The 20,271-nt window shown below is 49.5% G+C and overlaps 1 protein-coding gene across 8 annotated transcripts in view; it reads left to right on the top strand.

Annotated features, from left to right (window-relative positions):
* The window catches only part of TACC2 (transforming acidic coiled-coil containing protein 2), a 206,861-nt gene extending 187,762 nt beyond the window's left edge, over positions 1-19,099 (top strand). For 5 of the 8 annotated variants that reach the window (XM_018041283.1, XM_013975233.2, XM_013975234.2 and 2 more), the window contains 7 exons: positions 6,028-6,171; positions 6,636-6,712; positions 8,133-8,176; positions 14,148-14,308; positions 14,527-14,633; positions 15,291-15,411; positions 18,541-19,096. In XM_018041283.1, the coding sequence (XP_017896772.1) occupies positions 6,028-6,171; positions 6,636-6,712; positions 8,133-8,176; positions 14,148-14,308; positions 14,527-14,633; positions 15,291-15,411; positions 18,541-18,606 (720 nt within the window). In that variant the 3' untranslated portion in view covers positions 18,607-19,096. Of the gene's footprint in view, positions 1-6,027; positions 6,172-6,635; positions 6,713-8,132; positions 8,177-14,147; positions 14,309-14,526; positions 14,634-15,290; positions 15,412-18,540 lie in introns of all 8 variants that reach the window. The other 3 variants (XM_013975232.2, XM_018041287.1, XM_018041286.1) reach the window with 1 other exon arrangement.

Below are 20,271 nucleotides of genomic sequence, written 5' to 3'. Positions count from 1 at the left end.
GGCAACCTATTCCACTCTTCTTGCCTGGAGAATCCCCATGGACAAAGAAGCTTGGTGGGCTACAGTCCATGGGGTCGAAAGAGTCCTACACGACTGAGCGACTCACACTTTTGCTTTCTCATTATAGTTTGCCAGCCTTTCTCTAGAGGAGAATATGATGTTGACAGTCCCTGCAAAGATTGTTTCGCTGGCTTCCAAGTTTGGAGTCATTTTGCTCAACAGTTGGGATGAGTTACTGTTGCCGTGCGATATAGCACGTGGTCCACGGAGGTTTAGCCCACTCCAAGGGCTGATGGGTGCCCTTGGAGTTTGAGAAGCCTCCTCATTCCCTCCCCCACACCCAACCCCCAGGTGGCAGCCCAGTAAAAACCTGGGCTATTAGACAAGAACTGGGCCCCAGTGCACTCTGTGGCCTTGAACCAGTGGGTGAGCCTCAGGTTCTCCATCTGTGTCAAGAGGCTAATAGCAAGCTTGCTGTGAGGACAGTAGGTGATGTGAAGAGAGCGGCACCATGCGTGGCGCACAGTAGGCCTGCAATCAATGAATGGGCGCTGACCTTCACTGGTGCCTCTGTTTCCCAGTGAGATGCTCCCAGTATCTCTCCTCATACAGCAGGCCCAGGTCCCGTTTTACACAGGGGGAAGATGGAGCCTGGGAGCCAGCCCAAAGCCTGATGGTGATTCACTGGCTTTCTGAGAGCTAGTGCTTTCATCTCCAGATGGGAGCCTGTTGCCCGTCCATCTCAAGTGACAGCTCGCATAGCAGCAGGACCATCTCTCATCCCTGATACAGGATCAGGAATTCACGCTGCTCCTGCCTTGAGTGAGGGCCCCCTGCATGTGGTCCCTCTGGAGCCAAACAGGGACCCCCCTTCCAGATACATCTCTTGAGATGTCTCCCCATGGATGTCCATACCAGGAGCATTTGGACCCAGAGTCGAGACACGAATGTAAAGTCTAATTGTTGGTGTCCTTGTTCTTGTGGCCAACCCTTAAACCTGTGTTAAATTTCCATGAAATGAGATTTTTAGAATACATTACGCAGTAAGGAATTTTCCCCCCTTAGGTTTATTTCTTGATATTCTTGGTTAGTGGCCTAAACACAGAATGAATTGCTTAAAGTTTGGTCACTATGAATACAGTTTATTCTTGTCCAGAAGTGTGTGGCAGAATCACGTTCTCAGTAGTTCTTATTGAGTATGAAGTGTTTGGAACTGTGTGGTACCCTTGCCTGCTTTCTCAGAGATGGCCAGCAGTTGACTCCCAGGCAGTTACAGCCTGTTCTCAGACCATGTGTCCTGGTTCTGATTTAGAAAATACTGTCACGTGAAGTCTCCTGAGTGTAGTTTGGAGAGACAGCACCCGCTCCCTCCTTGCATATTCCAGAAGGGCGTGTTAAAAGATTCCACAGGGTCTTGGAGTCTGAGGAGTATTTTCCTCCACTGTAGGAACTTGTACCGCTTTTGTAAGAAGTCTATTATCTAGGGACCTTGGCCCATGGAAAATAGATGCTCTTTCCTGTCGTTAATTAGCCCTAGGGTGATCCATTTGCCTGAACCCAATTAGGTCCCTCTGGGTTTCTTGTTCGTGAGAGGCTTGATAGTCCCTTAGTGCATTGGAAACTGTTGATATATAGGAAGAGAAAACAGCAGCTGTATATCCAATTGGCTCTTTTTGCTGCCCGTATATTTCAGCTGCAAGTGACACAGCCCCCATCTTTTTGGCAGCATGATCTTAAACTGTGGCTCACACAAAATGAAATCTCTCAGAATGAAAAAAAAACAAACAAACTCGCACCGAGGGGATGAAAAGCATTGTGAAATATGACAGGGGTGATTTCTAGTCGCTCCTTGGAGCAGCTTCACTGGCGTTTCCCTTTAGACTGAGGGTCAGCAAAGCCAGACTCCCAGGGACTGCAGTGGGGTTTCCTCCTCCTCATTAGTCAGAAAAGGTTAGAAATGAGGGAAACTGCAGGGGCTGGGATGTAAGACTCCAGCTTGTTTTTCTTCCACACGCTTCTGGCAGTGTGGTGTCCCCCTGGGGGTAGATCTGACCGGTCCCTGGCTCTGCGGTGCCGCAGCCCTGAATTTACCACTGAACCGGGATGGACAGAACCTCGGAGTCCCATCCGCATGGCTTTCCAAGGGCTGCAGGACTCAGGGATGGATTGCCTTTGTATGTGTAACAGACGCTGGTTGTGGTCCCTAAATCTGTTGGCCTTTTGGGAAGAGGGGGACCCTATATAAGGAAAGAAGGCTGTATCTGGGTAACTTAGGAACAGGCATCATACAAACGGCAAGCTTTGGGGTTGGAGGAAGTCCTAGAAAGAGGCTTCTCTGGGCAGGAAAGGGCATTACTGCTAGTATATGGTTCCTGCAGGTGTCCTAGCTGATGAAGGCAGAGACCTGGCTGTCGCAGCAGGAGAAGGAGGAGTCAGGTCTGGGGCAGTTATGTGGTTGCTGAGCAGCCTGATATCCTAGGGTCCCTTTCTCCTGCTGTGTCCAGGCCCCCACACATGATGCCTCAAACCCACAGTGACCATCTGAAGAGCAGTGGCAAAGGGCTCGCACATGGGTTTCAGCTTACTGCCCAGTTGCAAGAATTTGTGGTTATCGCCTGCAGCCTAATGTTGAGGGTTAAGGCCATGCCTTCCCCCCCTCCCTCCAGAAATTTGATTATTTTTTTAAAGGGAGAATATGTTATATTTTTTATTTTTAAATTTTTTTTTTTTAATGCATGCTTTTTTAATCTGTTCTAATTGGAGGATGACCGCTTTACAGCGCTGTGTGGCTGTCTGCTCTACGACACCATGAATCAGCCATAAGTATATGTCTGTTCCCTCCCTCTTGAGCCTCCCTTCCCCCCTCGCCCCCCGTCCTCCCCCTCTAGGTCAGAGCACTGAGCCGTGCTCTACAGCTTCCCACTCGCTCTCTGTTTTATACATGGTAGTGAATATATGTCAGCTACTCTCTCAATCTGTTCCACCCTCTTTTCTGAGGCCATATTTTGACCCACTGGGATGGAGTGGCCAGTTGGCGCTGGCGGTGCCTCCTGTGAGAGTGGATTAAGGGCACGTGTCAACTCCCTTCCTCTTGTTTGTCATCCTGAGCTCAAGACCGCCCGTTGTCAGACTTGGGTAGCACAGCAGCAGGGTGAGGCTGCTCTCTGCCTGACCTGGCACCCTGTGGCCCAGACACCCCCGAGGGTCCAGCCTGTGTCCATGCTCCATGACCTTGGCCCGTGGCCCGATCTTGTCTCCTGGGCCCCACTCTGTGCTCTCACTGCTGTGCCTCCCAGTTCCGAGGGACAGCAATCCTGCCTTGGTCCCGGATGTGGCAGCTTCCCCTAAACCTGGCAACGGGATTGCCCAGGAGGGGGACTGTGAGCCCGGATGAGGGGCAGGGCTCACAGCCCCTGGCTGCAAGGCTAGAAGGACCCCAGGCATGTCTGTAGGTCTCACTGGGGTGACCGTGCCCCAGGGGTCCCCATAGGGATCAAAGCTCGAGGGAGAGGATTGAAGGCATGGACGTCAGTTCCACAGTCCCATGTGATCTGAGTCACGGCCATTTCACATTTTAATTTGCTATTCTAGGGGCTTCCTGGCTCCTCTAAAGTAGCAAGTGGGAGAGTATGTGAAAGAAATACAGCTTAACCTAAGTCTGATCTTAAAATATCAGGAAGAGACAGAGCTATTAATTTCAGTTTAAAACAATCCTTGGTTGTAAGAGAAAACCAGGATGTGTATCTTGAATTTCATTGACATGCAACTACGTGGGTGATAATTCAGGTGGACTCTGAAAGTCATCGTTTCTGTATTGAAAACACAGGTGGCCAGGATGACCAGAGATGGTGAATCAGTGTTTCGGTAGTAACTATTTGCATTTACTTAGAAAGCTCATCCTTTTGTTTGTTTTTCATCCTCGTCCTTGTTTCACAAAGGACATGAGGCAGCTTAAAAATAATTAATTCCTGCATTGATCTTATTTCATTTCTGCCCAGTACAGTAAAATTAGTTTTCATTCATTTTTCTCTTCTACTTCAAAGAGCTGGTTTATTTGGAGTCAGAATTCAATCCCATTCTAGGAAATGATCTGGCCAAATCTTATTTAGATTCTCATTTTTTTCATCATCAGAGGTACCGGGATGTTCTTTCCATTTTGAAATTTTATTCTGATTTTTTTTTCAAAGAACACATTATTTTATTTAACTGATAGGAACAATTTTTTTTTAAAATCCTCTTCAGAATTTTATGTTTTTGAACTCTCATGATAAATGTAAGTACTGAGTCTTGATGCCATTATAATTTTCCATTTACTTCCTGAGAAGTTTCCCTTTTGACAAGCGGAATGTTGTCAACGTTGCAGACATTACAGATTAACGCCTAGACAGGAGAGGTTCTGCCCTCCAATCTGGTTGGTGGCCCTCTTTCTTCTAAGAGGCCAGTCTGCCTGCTCCCGAGAGCTGTTAGCTCTGGCTGTTAGCTGTTCTGCTCAAATGTCCGGCCACAGAGTACCTTTAGGACCTGAGGCTGAAGGATCCTGGCATTCCATTTGATGGGTGGGCATCCCTAATGTCTGGTTGAACAAAACTGTGTTCTCCCCTCTGAGCAGCAGTCGTTCTGACTGCACGTGAGAGTTAACCCAGATACTCAAGATCAGGCTGGGGTGTGACAGCCACATAGCAGACCCTTGCTTTCAGGAGAGCATAAACCACTTAGTTCATCGTGCATGTGTACAACTAACTAGTCCTAACCCTGTGACCTCCAGTCCTATCCATTAAGCTTCTACCTACGTTTTCCGAGCTGTCTCAGGTTCCTTGTCTCTGAGGCCACAGAAGGGTAGGTGTATCTGTTCCCATGATTGAAGAGAGAGGTTGTGCTCAAGCACCTTCAGGTCACTCCCTTCCCACTTACTATTGGTTCTTTAATCTCTGCTTCCACCTACATGATAAGTCCTCCCTGTTCCATCCCCACATTTCTTTCTTCTACATCACTGTTCTGTTCATGACTCCGTTTCTTGTACACGTTTCCCAAGGAAGAAGCAGTTGCCCTCCTCCCATTGGACCACCACTGCTTTGCATCGAATCAGACACTAGTAACCAGGGTGGAGGTTTGCCTTGGCAACCACGACGGGCCAGGAGGTTAATGAATGGGACTGAGAGTGTGATTGGTTTGGCGTTTCTTTGCAGTAGAGCTAGACTGACAACCCTGCTGCGCTGGTTGGTGATGTTCCTAACATTGCATTTCAAGTGTGTTGGAAACGGCTGAGCGTTTGTGCAAAAGGAAGAATAGTCAGTGTAGACCTCTCCTCCCTGGTGACTGTCCAGTGTCAGTTGTGGGCGGTGGGGAATCACAGTGCTTGTCGAGGGTCTTATTCGCACACATTCACGCACATGAATATTGTCAGTAATCCAGTTTTCTATTTTCCCATTGATACCATTGAACTCCAAGGTAATGCTTACCTTTTGGCATCCAGAAACTCATTCACTGAAGGTGACATTGCTTGACGTCTACAGTAGGTCTTAAAACTTTGTATGACTTTTATACTTTCAAAGAGAGCTAACCAATGCCCCCTAAACTGAAATGTGGACAGTCTCACAAAACCATCAGATCTGTGGTTATTCAAAACGAGGCAAACGTAGAGCAGAATTCAGCATTGTTCGCCATCAGGCTTTTATTTTGGAAGTGGTGCCTGCTGGAAGGTGGCCTTGGTAAATACTCGCTGTGGCTAAATGCCTGTGTCTGATAAACAGCAGTGATAAACAGGCGCTAGACGTGCTTGACTCCAGGGGCCGGGAGCTGGGGAGGCCTCCGCCACCAGCCTCTTTGTCAGCCTGTGCAGGTGCAAAATGATAAGACTGCCATAGATTGTATCTGGCATTTCCCCATTCATTAGTCTTAGCATTTTCTCATACTTCCGATGTTCTTTGTTTCAAAACCATACAACCAACCCATTCGTGAGAGGATGAATGCAGTTCTCCTTGTCAGAAGCGTGATGGTCACTTTTTAAAACTAAAAACCGTTCCACAGAGAGAAGCTGCTCACCCACCGGATGTCTCCATCTCCAAAACAGCCTTGTATTCCCGCATCGGGACGGCCGAGGTGGAGAAACCCGCGGGCCTTCTGTTCCAGCAGCCCGACCTGGACTCCGCTCTCCAGATTGCCAGGGCAGAGGTACTGTGGTGTGTGGGTGCCTCCGAGAAGGCAGGGCCAGCTCTGGGTGCCTGCGAAAAGCTCCCATTCTGCCACTTGTAAATAAACATACGTCCCCATGGCCCACAAAACCAGCATCTCTGGACACAGACCTTCTCCTCTGACCACTGCCGGCAGAGATAGGTAGCAAACCATGGGTTTTGATCTTGGACACTATTGTTAAATAAGCCTTTGTTGGCCTTGTTTGATTTATAACAACAAAAAAAAGCACACACGTTTTTGTTGCACTCCAAGGGCACCGTGAAAGTCTGGCATATGGCTTATTTCTGTCACGCTTGGGGAAATTCTTTAGGGACAATACTTGTTTGGTGCAGCAGGTTTTAATCCTATGTTTGTTCATGTCTCCTTGTCTCGGTCTGTGAATTGCTCACATCAGAATGGACTCATCTGGGACTAACCTTTCCTCTTCTTCGCCCTGATACTAGATCATAACCAAGGAGAGAGAGGTCTCAGAGTGGAAAGATAAATATGAAGAAAGCAGGCGGGAAGTGATGGAAATGAGGTCAGTTGTGATGCTTGGGCTTCCTGGTGACCTGGGGAATGCTTACCTGTGGTTTGATAACAGCTAGAACTGGTGTGGTCCCATGAACAGTGTCCTCTATAGAAGTTACTCTTTATTCCACGAGGATTCTTAGTATATTACTATTATTAAAATACCATGAGCATGAGTTAAACAACGCACTCATTGGGAAAGACCTTGATGCTGGGAAAGACTGTGGGCCGGAGGCGAAGGGGCAGCAGAGGCTGAGGTGGTTGGATGGCATCACCGACTCAGTCGACATGATTGAAGAAGCCTGGCGCATTGCAGCCTGTAGGGTCGCAGGGAGCCGGGCACAACTTGATGACTGGACAACAACAAAATATACCTACAATGAAAAACAAATCTCCTTCCCACTCAGCCTCTGGTTCCACAGCCAGGTAACCGCTGTGTACCATTTCAGGGGTATCCTTCCTAGACTTTTGCATTTCTGATCCCAAATGTGTTAAGGTATCAGTATAACCTCCTTTTTTCTTTAGTGTAGTATAGAAGTGTACATGACCCTACATTCTTTTTTAACTTAAGATAACTTAGATTTTTATACATCTCAATCTTATTGTTCAATTGTTTGACAGTCCTCATGAAGGTCTAATACAATTAATTTCACCAGTCTCAATGGATAAACATTTAGGGTGTCTTCCAAATTTCACCTGAGTGATTTATTTTCATTTTCTACATATAGTCATAGAAGTATGATGTCTACCACATGGGAAGCACCTACTGTGTGCCAAGCTCTGTGCTTTTGTCTAGAGACACACCATCTGTTTCTCCCCACAGCCCTTAAGGGGATGGTCAGCCCCGTTTGAAGCCTCAGAGAGGTTAAGTGACTTGACCAAAGCCAAATTTAAAAAAAGAAAATGTTCTTGGGTTCTAAAGAGAAATCAAGGAAGACTTCTTGGAGGAGAGAGCATTTGAATTGGACCTTGAGAAACAGATTCTGACAGGTGGAGATAGAGGGGAAGTGAACAACCATGTTCAAGGCCACAAAGACAAGAAAGCTCAGAGCAGATAAGAAATCATTTGCTATCATTGCACAGGATGGTTGACAAAGAAGATCAGGCCTGGGTTACAGAAGGCTTTGACTATCAGGCTGAAGTTTTAGCCTTATTGTTTTCTCAATGAGCAGTGGAGAGACATGGAATGTTTTGTATTATACAAGGGAGTGATGTGTTCAGAGTCGTGCACTAGGAGCATGAACCTACCTGGGTGTGCAAGGAGAGGGCTGAGGTTGGAGGGGACCCACGACCTCTGAGCCACCTGGGACCCAAAGGACTTGTCCTCTTGGACAGTGCTCAAGCTGTTGATGTCCAGCACATGGGCACCCGCGTGAAAGTAAAAACCATTGTGTGGGCCTAATACCAACCTGTTTCCACTTCTCTTACAGGAAAATCGTGGCCGAGTATGAGAAGACCATTGCCCAGATGATAGGTGAGTGTCTTCACTGGCAGGGGCTCAGGCCCGCCCTGAGGTTTCTGAACTGTGGGGAGGGCTTTGAAGCTAGAGACCCAGAGTGTGTCCCTATCAGGCTCCTCTTAGCACATGAAGCCCTTGAGGGAGGGACCAGAGCCTCCCAGAACGAGGCTCTGCTGCAGGCGGTGAGTCTGGGGACCTCCTGGAAACGCCTGCCCGCACGTCCCTTAGTATGCAGTGGGGACCCATGGCCATCACCTCGATGGTCACCACGTGACCCAGCCAGGATAGTCCACCTCATGGGGGCCCAACCCTAATCAAAAATTGGGATTGGTTCCTAAGGTGTTTGGAGGCTTTTTTGCTCACGAGAGAGAATTAGATCTCTAACATCAAATCGCTAAACCCTAGTATAGATTAGATGCAAGTAAAAAAAAAACCCACTGGCCTTTACATAGGGTCCAGGACAAGGACTATTAGAACATGCGACAGCCCAGCTGCCTGCCCCTGTTAACTGATCACTGCTCTTTCTTCCTGAGGTTGGATACTGCCTCAGAGACTGTCTTAACACAGCATCCCTGGCAGCCAGTAGTGACAGATTACTTTGGCCTGCAATGAAAGAAGGCCTCAAGTAACTAGACCTCAAGTAACTGGCTCTTCTGCTTTTAAAGACAAATCGAGAAAAGACCTTGCAGAAGTGCCAAGCCCAAGATTTTTCACTGATGATCACTATTCAGAAATGCTATTAAGACTCTGGGGGTCAGGTGTGGAATTTTTGCTTATTTGTTCATTTGCTTAGGCCCATGATACTGGATTTAAATTTTTTTTTTTTTACTCCTAAGGACATGTGCTCACTGCAGACCACAGTTTCTGTGTCCCAACTTGATGTTTGTTTCAGCTGATGACTTCTCATATCATATGAGCCATACCATACCTCTAGCTTTTGTCCCAAGATAAGCATGACAGGAACCTTGGGAACACTGAAGAAGCTGCCTATTGAGTGCTTTCCTTTCAAAAAAGCTTTCATTTTGGTTTATTATAATAAAGGCCATTTCTCCTAGAGCTCAGGGGAAAGCCCACTGGGATCTTTTTTAAGGATCAGCCTCATGGTGTATGCTTTCTATTAAATGAAACCTCTTTGTTAAATGGGCATAAAAATTTATGGATACATATGGATGAGATTAAAAAAAAAATTCTTGGAACTGAAAGTGCTGCTGAAAGTGTTCAGAAGGAAGCATTTATATCTTGCAATATACACTGTTTAGTGAGCTGAATGAGACCTTTCCACCTCCTGGAGTCGGAACGTGAAAGCATCACTCAGATCTACCTGGCTCATCTAGAAACATCCTTCCACACCTTGGAGTCGTACATTTTTATTTTTATTCTTGACGATGACAGTTAGGCCAGTGTTGGAGAGAACGTGAGCCTTTTCCCTGACAGCAGGCTGTCCACAGCAACCTAACTTACTTGCTCGACTGGCAGTTTGATAGAAGCCGACATTTCCCTCTTGAAAATTGATAAGACTCAGAATCTCTAGTTGACCTAAGTGGCCTGTCCTTACGTGGTCACCGTAAGTGGGGACAGAAAGCTTATTCCCCTCTGATGCTTTTGCTGTGTGTCTGCAGGCGACAGTCGTTAGAACAGTGTTTTCAGTTCTAGACCATCTGAGGAGCGTGTGGAACCCTGACTCCAGGGATTAAGGCTACACACACCCAATCTCCCCTCCCAAGAGACCTGGCGTGTTTGACCTGAGGGTCCACCTCTTCCAGAGCTCTAAGTTCACCTGCTTTGAGTGATTTCCTGTTTGGGGGTGCTTGAGCACTCTCCGGTGGCTCTGCCAGCCCCCAACATCCCCATTGGAAGCAGCTTTGTCACTCTTTAAGGCGCCCCTTTATGTATCCCCATTGCCACTCACTGCCCTCTTCATCATCCACGTTCCCAGAGCGGGTCTCATCGGAGCACGGTGGCCCGTCTGTGCATGTCATCCCTAGTCATTACGGCAGGTCGCCGACTGGGGCCCCTGTCCTCCCCTTGCTGAGGACACGGGCTGCAGCGCGGCTGGGACTCACTGTAGCCGTGGGTGGGACCTGCCTTCTTTCTGAGCAGGACACCCAGCCATGTTTCCCATCCGGATCCTGTCTCTCTCTTCTCGTTCCCACTCACCCACCCAGCCTTCCCCATGGAAGGGCAAACTCAGACAGCTGGGCAGTTCAGGGCCCAGAATAAATGTACCAGCATTCTGAGGTTAAAACCAGCTTCCACTCCACCTCCACTAGCCTTTCCTGGTTCCCGCCTGGCTCCCTGGCTTCCATTTAACCTTTATAAATGCTCTATGTCAGTGTAACATCTGTCCTGCCATCACTGTTCATTCTCATCATATGATACTAAAGAGACTATATTTCATTAAGTTCAAATATCAACTGTTCAGAATTTAGGACGAAAAGGGATTTCTGTGCTTTCTGCATTCTGGGTTGTTGCAATTGATTTTTTTTTTTTCCTCCCTGCTTTCCTAACAACTGCCCTGATTATCTGTTTTGCTTCCATTTTCTGTTGCTTCTTGCCCTTTGCTTGCAAAACAAACAGGCAAGCCTGGTAAGTAAATGCTTTTTCATCTAATTTGACACCCACCCATTGCAACCCTCATTTGTTGGTTTTTCTATTTTTGTTACTTTTGCTTTAGTGTTTTGGCTGCATTTCCCACAGGGTTTTATAGTGTTTTGCCTGAAAAAGCCAAAAAAATCTCCAGGGCCATTGTTTTCCTGTGTTGTCTAGAACATCTTGGGTTGTGAGCTGATTTCCTGATTTGAAGAACCTAGAAGCATTTGTCATTTACAAAAAAAAAAAAAGATGTGTGAAGCATTCTCTCCTTTTTGGTCTCCTGGGAACAGGGAAATTCTATTTTTACAAGGGTTATGGTGGGGGGTGGTGGAGGGGTGGAGGAGGAAAGGAAGCCTGAGGCAGTCTAATCTCAGATCCAGGAAATCAGATGGATTCCGTTTGATAAATGACTCCTTTACCAAGCCAAGTGAAATGTATACATGGCCTGAAACCAGCCCAGAATGTGTATTATACAGTTTGCTGAGAACTAAGAAAGCAGCTAAAATTCAAAGAACAGAAACAAGCATTTGGTTACTGGTGGAGCTTTGAAGTGCCCTTTCTTTTAGGAGTCTAGACGTAGCAGGCAGATTGTTGGTGGTTCTCGTCTCACTATATGTTCAAAAGCTCCCTCTCCGTGGGTCCCTACAACTTGACATCATAGCAGTTCAGGGAGATAGTGATGCTGTTGATAACAGATCACTGATCCTGAGTTCTTACTATATGTTGAGGGCTTTATATTTAATCTTCCCCAAATGCCATAGATATATCCTCTCATCCCATGTTTTCAGATGTGGAGGACAGAGCTGAAAAACTCTGCCCAAGGTCACACTGCCAGGAATTATCAGAGCTAGGACTGGGACGTGGGCTGTGAGACTCCCTCCTGGTTCTTCACCTCTGCCCTGGGAGGAGCAACTCTGAGAGGCAGGACATCAGGTGTCGTCCCAGCCTATGGTTCTTCAGACGTGGTCCCTATACCGGCTGTCTCAGCATTGCTGGGGACCTTGTCACACGCACAGATCCCACCGCAGAATGACTGAATCAGATCCCCCGGGTGGGCTCAGTCTCCTACGTTGAAACAAGCTCCCAGCCGATCAGGGTGCACGCTCACATGTGCGAAGCCCCTCATTTTGGAGCTGAGGCCCTGGGACCTCAAGTGAGGACTTTGAGCAAGTTTACGGTCAGGGCTGGAGCCGAAACCCCAATGTGGTCCCTGTTCTGTGCTCTTTACTCCTGTCCACACACAGGCAGGAAAACGCCCGACGTCGGGATACAGAAAGATGCCCCTCTATCGAGAATCTAAGGGGAAAGAACCCAAAGCAACATCTTCCCACTTTTAAGAGAGCTCCTTCCTTCCATCGGAAGGACTGATGTTGAAGCTGAAACTCCAGTACTTGGCCACCTGATGTGAAGAGCTGACTCATTTGAAAAGACCCTGATGCTGGGAAAGATTGAGGGCAGGAGAAGGGGGTGACAGAGGATGAGATGGTTGGATGGCATCACCGACTCAATGGAGATGCGTTTGAGTAGACTCCGGGAGTTGGTGATGGACAGGGAGGCCTGGCATGCTATATGGTCCATGGGGTCTCGAAGATTCAGACATGACTGAGCGACTGAACTGAACTGAACTGATCCTTCCAGTTGCGTTAGTAAGAGGCTCACGTAGAGACACAGCTGCGAGCACAGCCTTGCGTCTGGTTCTGGCTCTGCTGAATCCTCAGTGAAAAAGTACTCAGCTTCTCCTGTGCGGGAGACTGGAGTTCAGCCTTTGGGCTGCCCTGCTCATTCATTCACTGCACGACAACAGGCGTGTGTTGCTGTGTCCTGTGAGTCAGGCCCTGTTCTGGGCCTGCGACAGAGCTGTGGACAGAACAGACTCACAGGACCCTGCCCTCGTGGAGTGTGCATTCTTTATACAAACACATGCACACCCACACGTCTGGTATAACGATAAGGAGTGGTCACTGCCAGACACGGTGCTGGGTGCTCGGTTGCTCGGTCGCTCAGTCGTGTCCCACTCTTTTGCGACTCTATGGACTGTATGTAATCTGCCAGGCTCCTCTGTCCATGGGATTTAGCAGAAAAGAATACTGGTGTGAGTTGCCATTTCCCACTCCAGGGGATCTTCCTGACCCAGGGATCAAACCTGCGGCTCCTGCATTGGCAGGCAGATTCTTTTATCACGGAGCCACCAGGGAGGCCCATGCTGGGCATGGAGATGAGGCGTTTCCCACGTGGGTTCAGGAAACGTGTCTCTGAGCGAGGTGGGGCCACGGGGGGCTCCAGGTCAGCTTTCCCAGCAGAGTTGCAGCAGTGCTGAGAGCAGAGAGCATGTGGGGTGGGGGTTTATTCCAGTGCAAAGAGGGGTCCCTGGGAGGAGGGTTGACCCGGTTTGAACTACTTAAAGCCCAGACCAACTGCCGGGTGCTGGCTGAAGGGCACTGAGTCAAGAGGACAGTCAGCCCAGCGCCTGACACGTGCAGGAGCCCAGTACACACAGGCCGCTGCTATGCTGTGGCGCTGTCATCGATGACAGCTGCTGTCCATCCTCTGGCCCCAGCGCCCCCCCACCCCGGTGACCTGAGAACGGACAGGAGCTCCAAGCAGGGGTGCTCCCCTCCACAGACTCTCTGCTGCCAGCAAAGTTCCAGACCGATCAGAGCAAGGGGCTCCTTCCCTACGCAGACCAATGACAGACTGGTATACAGAGCATGCCACCAGGATCAGCCACTCCAGGCGGGGCCAGAATTTAATTGTTTTGTGCAACACTAAGAAAGTCACTCCAACAGAAATAGCTCCATTTTCCTGGGAATTAAAGAAGACACTCGCCGTATCAAAAGAAATGGCCGTTTTTGTAGAGCAGGATTTCAGGGCCACGGTTATGTGGGCTTGGAGTTAATGGGATGTTTTAAGGATGAAGAAGCCGTTTTCTTTTCCAGTGCCCGTCTCTTTAGCTTCATCATGCTTAAGAAGGGGTATTCCTTCCCTCACAGCTCCATCTACAGCACATTTTATTCTGGCTCAACACCAAATTCAGGAGTGATGTTTTCTTTTTTACCTTATGGATTGGTCCTTATGCTATCAACAACCAAATAGAATCAGCAGGGTCTCCAAGGTAGTTTAAGGGGCTGCAGTGATCAGGTTAAAGGATACTGGTTCATTTCCATCCCATCTAATGTGGCACAGGCCCAGGTCTGGGATGATGGAGCCGTGGATTTTGTTCCTTTAGAGGCGGAGTCTGGGCGGGCTCGAGGGAGTGGGTCTGTGTCAACTGAAAGCTGAGGTCCTAGATGGCCCACAGGTCAGACTTGAGCTGCACCCGACGCCTCTGCTGGTCCCCGAGACCAGGTCCAGAAGCTGTGGGCTCCATCGTTGTGCTCCTTGTGTCTCCCACCAGAGGATGAACAGAGGGAGAAGTCGGTCTCCCACCAGACCGTCCAGCAGCTGGTCCTGGAGAAGGAGCAGGCCCTGGCCGACCTGAACTCGGTGGAGAAATCCCTGGCCGATCTCTTCAGGAGATACGAGAAGATGAAGGAGGTCTTGGAGGGCTTCCGCAAGGTGTGCTGGCGTTCGCGGGGAGGGAGGGCGAGACCCGCGTGGTAGGGGAGGAGGCGCGGGTTGGGAGGATCGTGGGGGCGCTCTGGAAGGCCATCCTTGCCGGATGGGGGGTAGGACGCGGCGGTCAGGGGTTACACCCACATCCATAGCCCTCGGGGTCCCCAGCCCTCCTTGGGTTTTCTTCTGGGGGCTTGACCCCCGTGCTCTATCGTTGTCAGAATGAAGAGGTGCTGAAGAAGTGTGCACAAGAGTACCTGTCTCGAGTAAAGAAGGAGGAACAGAGGTACCAGGCGCTGAAGGTCCATGCGGAGGAGAAGCTGGACAGGTAAGGCTGCCCGGAGTCTGCTCCCAAGGGCCCCTCAGTAGCCAGCCCTGGCCGAGGCTGTCTGGGAGCTCCCTGGCACCCCTGCCATCGCCTTGGGATAATGGATAATTCCCAGTCCCAATCCCACAGCTGAGTGGATCATCCAGCTGCATTTTTCAGTTCAGTTTAGGATAGCACACTCTCCATCAGTGTCCATCTTGATAAGTGAGGGATGCATGTTGCAATTTCCAGGGTACCCATTGGAAGTACCTCGGCATCACAGGGACAGGGATTCTCATGGGCTCCTGTGCTCATGGCCCTGTTGGAGGGAGCTGGAGCCAGATGGTTGGTTCCCCCTGCCCAGATTTGAAGGGCTTCCTGGGTGACACTAGTGATAAAGAACCCACCTGCCAATGCAGGAGACTTAGGAGACACAAGTTCGATCCCTGGGTCTGGAAGATCCCCTGGAGGAGGGCATGGCCACGCACTCCAGTATTCTTGCCTGGAGAATCCCATGGACAGAGGACCCTGGGGGCTACAGTCCATGGGGTCGCAGAGTCAAACACGGATGAAGCGACTGAGCAAGCACACTTGCCCAGACTGGGGAGGAAGAGGGTGGGAGGCATCTCCAGGGAAGAGTGATCATATCTGAACCCCATCCCCAACCCGCTCCTGCAGGGCCAACGCCGAGATCGCCCAAGTCCGGGGCAAGGCCCAGCAGGAACAGGCTGCCTACCAGGCCAGCCTACGGAAGGAGCAGCTGCGAGTGGATGCTCTGGAGAGAACGCTGGAGCAGAAGGTAACAGGCAGGCGGAGCTGGCCAGAGGCTCAGACACACGGAGGCTGGGCTTCTCTGCGCCCACAGCAGCTCAGAGGCTCAGACACACGGAGCTGGGCTTCTCACTCTGGGCCACTCGTCAGGCATTCCTGGGGCAGGGTCATGCTTCGTGGGCGTGGCCTTGCCCTCCCTCTAGGTTAACCCCGCCCTGAGACTGGCTCCCTTTCTGCCTTCCCTGGAACTGTCATTTTCCGTTCCTTTTCAACATTCATTCATTTGTCAGATGTTTGCTCAGCAGCTACGGTGTGCCAGGCATCGTGCTTTAACCCCTGCACCTAGCGAGCAGGATGGTGCCCACCAGGCAACGCCCTGGGCAGAGACACCTGCAGAACATGGGCAGTGCCAGGGTCAGAAGGGCCCCCAGGTGTCCTCCTACTCCCGAGGATTAGAGGGGGATACTCCTGAGGATTCTCAGCTTACGCCCAGATTTCCTGATGTCCAAGTCAAGGGCTTGGGTCACCTTACACACCAACTCCCTGGGTGTCCTACAGAAAAGCCTCTTCCACCCAGGAGAGCTGTGAGGCTGATTCTGAGTGAGTGTGTGCTAGTCAGATTCCCTCCCTGGATTTCCAGACATGCACCCCCGATTCTGGTTGATTTACTGAGCCCCAGGATGGTCATCGAAGGCCTGGTGGCCTGGGATAACAGCGCTTCTCATGCACTGGGGTCTTGATGGGCATTGGTGGGGGTACTTTAAAGGCAGGTGGCATCAGGAGTCCAGTCTCCCAAATGGCTTCTGCTCCTCTCGAATCACCCAGCTGGCTTCCAGGGTGGCTGGCTGGGCCCCAGGGGTTCTGGGCCAAGCAGTACTAACCTCTGCAGTGGGTGGATACCACCTCTCACATCCCCTACACGGTCTCAGGGAAAGAGCTCGAAACTCAGGAGATTCAGGTCCCCACACCTCCCTGCTGTCCATCCTGCCCCTTGGCAGGCCCGGCACTCCACCTAGGTTTGTAATGCTGGGGGACTAAACTGGAAGATCTTGAAGGTGTGAAGTTGTTCCCTCCTATTTCCATCAGGGTATGATGGTATTTAAATCACATCAGGATATTAGCTAGAACAATAGAGCTAAAACCAGAGTCAGGAGAGATGCTTTGAAGGCACCTGGCCTGTTCGGATGATTATAGTTGCAAAGTGAAGATGATGGATGTTAGGTTTTCTGGCAAACTAGAAGACAAGGAAGAAAGCAAGTAAGCTCTGCGCTGATTTGGATAACAGAAAAAAAGAAAATGTATCCGCAAACATAATTTTATCTTAAACTAAAACTCAGGAGGAGTGGGTCAACCACATGAGTTCTTCCCTAAAGGGCTCCAAGTGATATGGAGGGGGTGGTCTCTGTTTTCAAGAGATTCAGAAACCTTATTCCCCCTATTGCCCAGCCCAGGCATCTCTTAGGTGAAGGCATTGGGCGTTTCGCCCAGCTGAGACTTGATAAAGGACCTGGGACTTCTGCCTGGTGAGCTGAGCTCCGTGATAGGGCAGGTTCCTGGCTGGTGGCTGATGGCGCCAGGATAGAGCTTGGAGAACCTCCAAGAATCCACAGCTCGTGGGTCTGCTCGTGCCCCTACGTCATCAGTCACTAGGCGTTGTGCCTAACACGTGAAATAGCCAAGCTGTTAGGAACCAGGCTGACTGGAATTCGTGTTTCAGGTTTGCTGTGTCTGACCAACGGTGTGACCTTACGCATAAACGCTTACCGTCTCTGAGCCTCAGTCTCCTCATTGAAAAGTAGGGGTATAATAATGGCTTCTGTTAAGAGATTACGATGAGAACGGAGCGCAATCCAGGGCCTGCGCTGGGTTTGCACGCTGACCAGCATGTGCTAAAAGTGCTCCAGTAACATGAAATATCACTGCAAGCAGCCCGAGCGGTGATAACAGGAATTCCAGGATTAGTGGCTTGTCCTGAGTCCCATGCAGAATCCATCCCCCAACAGGCATTTCAGTGCTTCCGAGAGCACAGGACTTTAGGTGGGAGGTGGGCCAAGGTGTATTCCTGGCGGAGCTGTCTCCCCGTGGGGACTGGAGGCAGGACTGAACCTGCAGCTGCAGGCAGGACTGAACGTCCTCTGCTAAGGAGGCTGGATTCCTCCGGAGCACCGGCTCAACGATGAGTGGCACCTGGAGCCCAGCCCGGGTACCCAGGGCACGTGGCTTCCGGCTGGACCGTGTCTTAGGAGGCCCGGAGCTTTCTAGAGAAGGGCCTCAGTGCAGCCTCAGAGCACAGCCTTGTGACCTAAGACTCGCCTTCCACGGGGACCTCAAGGGAAAGCTGGCTGCACCATGTTCCAGGGATACAGAAAGGTCTCGCCCCGTTGGAGAGGACCTGCCAAGACTGGCTGCTGAGCCAGATGGGCATCAGGCATGGCATTTAGTCCATGTGAGAGCAAAGCCACCACCGTCTGGATGGAGGTCCCACCCCGTTGGATGCCTGTTGCTGGAGAATGGACAGTGTTGAAGATCTCTGCTGTGAGATGAACACATGGTTGGCTCCTCTTGAGGGGGCTTCAGAGGATGGGCAAGATGTGGCCCGAGAAGCCCCTGAAGATGTCCTGTGTCTGCCCTCACCCCTCTCCGCACGCCCTGTATCCACAGCGCCGCCTCACTTGGCATCCTCTGAATAATGCTACGGGTCCCATCCAAGTAGAATTGCTTAACCCCTCTGGTGGCATTTCTCAAAAAGAGCCACCGAAGAGCTCACCGCGGACCACCCTTTGGTGCCCGCAGCCTTGGGGACAAATAAGCAGAGATGATGAATGCTGGTTAAGCCATACTCTGCGCTGGCCACTGTGCTAGGAAGCTTGGCATTTCTTACCTCACTAAATTCTGAGAGGGACGGATGTGATCATCTACACTTTTGAGATAAGGAAACTCGAGGCTCAGAGAGGTTGTGTAACTTGCCCAAGGTCACACAGCTAGAGCTGGGATGTACAGGTTACTTGGCTCCAGGTCATTTCTTTTGCTGCTTTAGATATCCTCAGGGGGACCAGTCAGCCTGGATGACACTAGAAAGCCCAGTGACCATTCTGATTGGCTTGATTTCCAACAACCAGGAGATTTCAGCAACCTCTTTTTTTGTCTTCACTTGCAGAATAAAGAGATTGAAGAACTCACCAAGATTTGTGATGAACTGATTGCCAAAATGGGGAAAAGCTAACTCTGAACCAAATGTTTGGACTCGACCGTTGCGTGCAATATGACCGTCGCACACTGCTGTCCCTCCGGTTATGTGGACAGGCTCTGTTTTCACTTTTTCGTATGCACTACTGTATTTCCTTTCTAAATAAAGTTGATTTGATTGTATGCAGTACTAAGGAGACGATCAGAATTTCTTGCTATTGGTTTGCATTTTCCTAGTATAATTCATAGCAAGTTGACCTCAGAGTTCCTGTATCAGGGAGATTGTCTGATTCTCTAATAAAAGACAAATCGCTGACCTTGGCCTTGCCCTTTGTACATGAGTTTCCAGGGTGAGCGGCTTTTGGATTTAATATGATCATGTACAGCTTGCAAAGGGACTCTTGCCTTAAGGAGTGTAAACTTGATCTGCATTTGCTGATTTGTTTAAAAAAAAGAAAAAAGAAAAATGCATGTTTCAAATAAAATTCTCTATTGTAAATAAATTTTTTTTCTTTGGATCTTGGCAATAAGTGTGGCTATGATTTATTTTTTGGGAAGGGTTGGGTCTTCTCTCGCCTTTGTTAAATCATATCAGATTTAGCCTTTTGCTCTCTTTATCTAGGCTCACTTTTTTGGCCACAGATTTAAATAATGTTTCCTTTGTCATCTTGGCTGAGTTTGTAAGATGGAGCAATTGAGGAATATTGACTTGCTACTAAAATAATTAAGTGAGTGTATTAAATTAGCTTGGACTTTGTTTTTTACAAATGCTCTTTGACTTTAGGGGGCAAAATCTATTTCCTTTATTGGCTCAAAGAAGCAGCAAGCTGTCACTCTTCCTGCTCATTCTTTTAGTCTGTGCAGATCAACCCTGAAATGTCCATTCCTGTCCCAGGGGAATAGGAAAAGGTGGGCAATTCACCATGGGTGACAGATAATTAGGCCACTTTGGAGATTAAACGAGGGATATGGGCGGTTAGATTCTCTAATTACTCCTGACCTTCCCAGGGACCCCAGGTTGGAAGGATGGTATATACGGGGAGTAAAGGGGTGGGAGAGGTGTCCATTTTCCCAGGATGGCCGTCATAAATCACTTCACAGCTTAAACAGCAGAAGTTTATCCTCTCATAGTTCTGGAGGCCAGAAGTCCAAGGCTACCCTCCAGCTTAGCCACCTCGCTATACCTGCCCACAGGGCCACCATGGGAAGTGCCTGGCCTCGGGGACCCCTGTGGGTTGGGATCAGCCACTTTTTTCGTAACTCAGTGTATATAATGCCACGTGCACGTGCCAAGTCGCTTTAGTCGTGTCCAGCTCTTTGCAACCCTATGGACTGTAGCCCGCCAGGCTCCTCTGTCCATGGGATTCTTCAGGCAAGAATACTGGAGTGGGTTGCCGTGCTCTCCTCTAGCAGATCTTCCCGACCCAGGGATGAACTCCCATCTCCTGCACTGGCAGGCGGGTTCTTTACCACTAGCACCACCTGGGAAGCCTCATATAATGGCACCTGTGCTTGCAAATGTTTGCCCAGGTGGTGGCCGCTGAGGCCCATTTAAGTTACTTGGCTTTGCAGGAGGAACAGGAGAAGCTGGCACCTGACCTGGCATTGCAACCTTTGAGATCTCAGCATCTTTCAGAACTTCAATTTGCCAAGTCAGTTGACGGCTTGAGCTTCTTGTATCATTTTTCTTTTCTGAGAGCTC

The sequence above is a fragment of the Capra hircus genome, chromosome 26, assembly GCF_001704415.2.
Source record: "Capra hircus breed San Clemente chromosome 26, ASM170441v1, whole genome shotgun sequence".
In the NCBI taxonomy this organism is placed as follows: domain Eukaryota; kingdom Metazoa; phylum Chordata; class Mammalia; order Artiodactyla; family Bovidae; genus Capra; species Capra hircus.
This window is presented reverse-complemented; position numbering and strand designations above follow the sequence as displayed.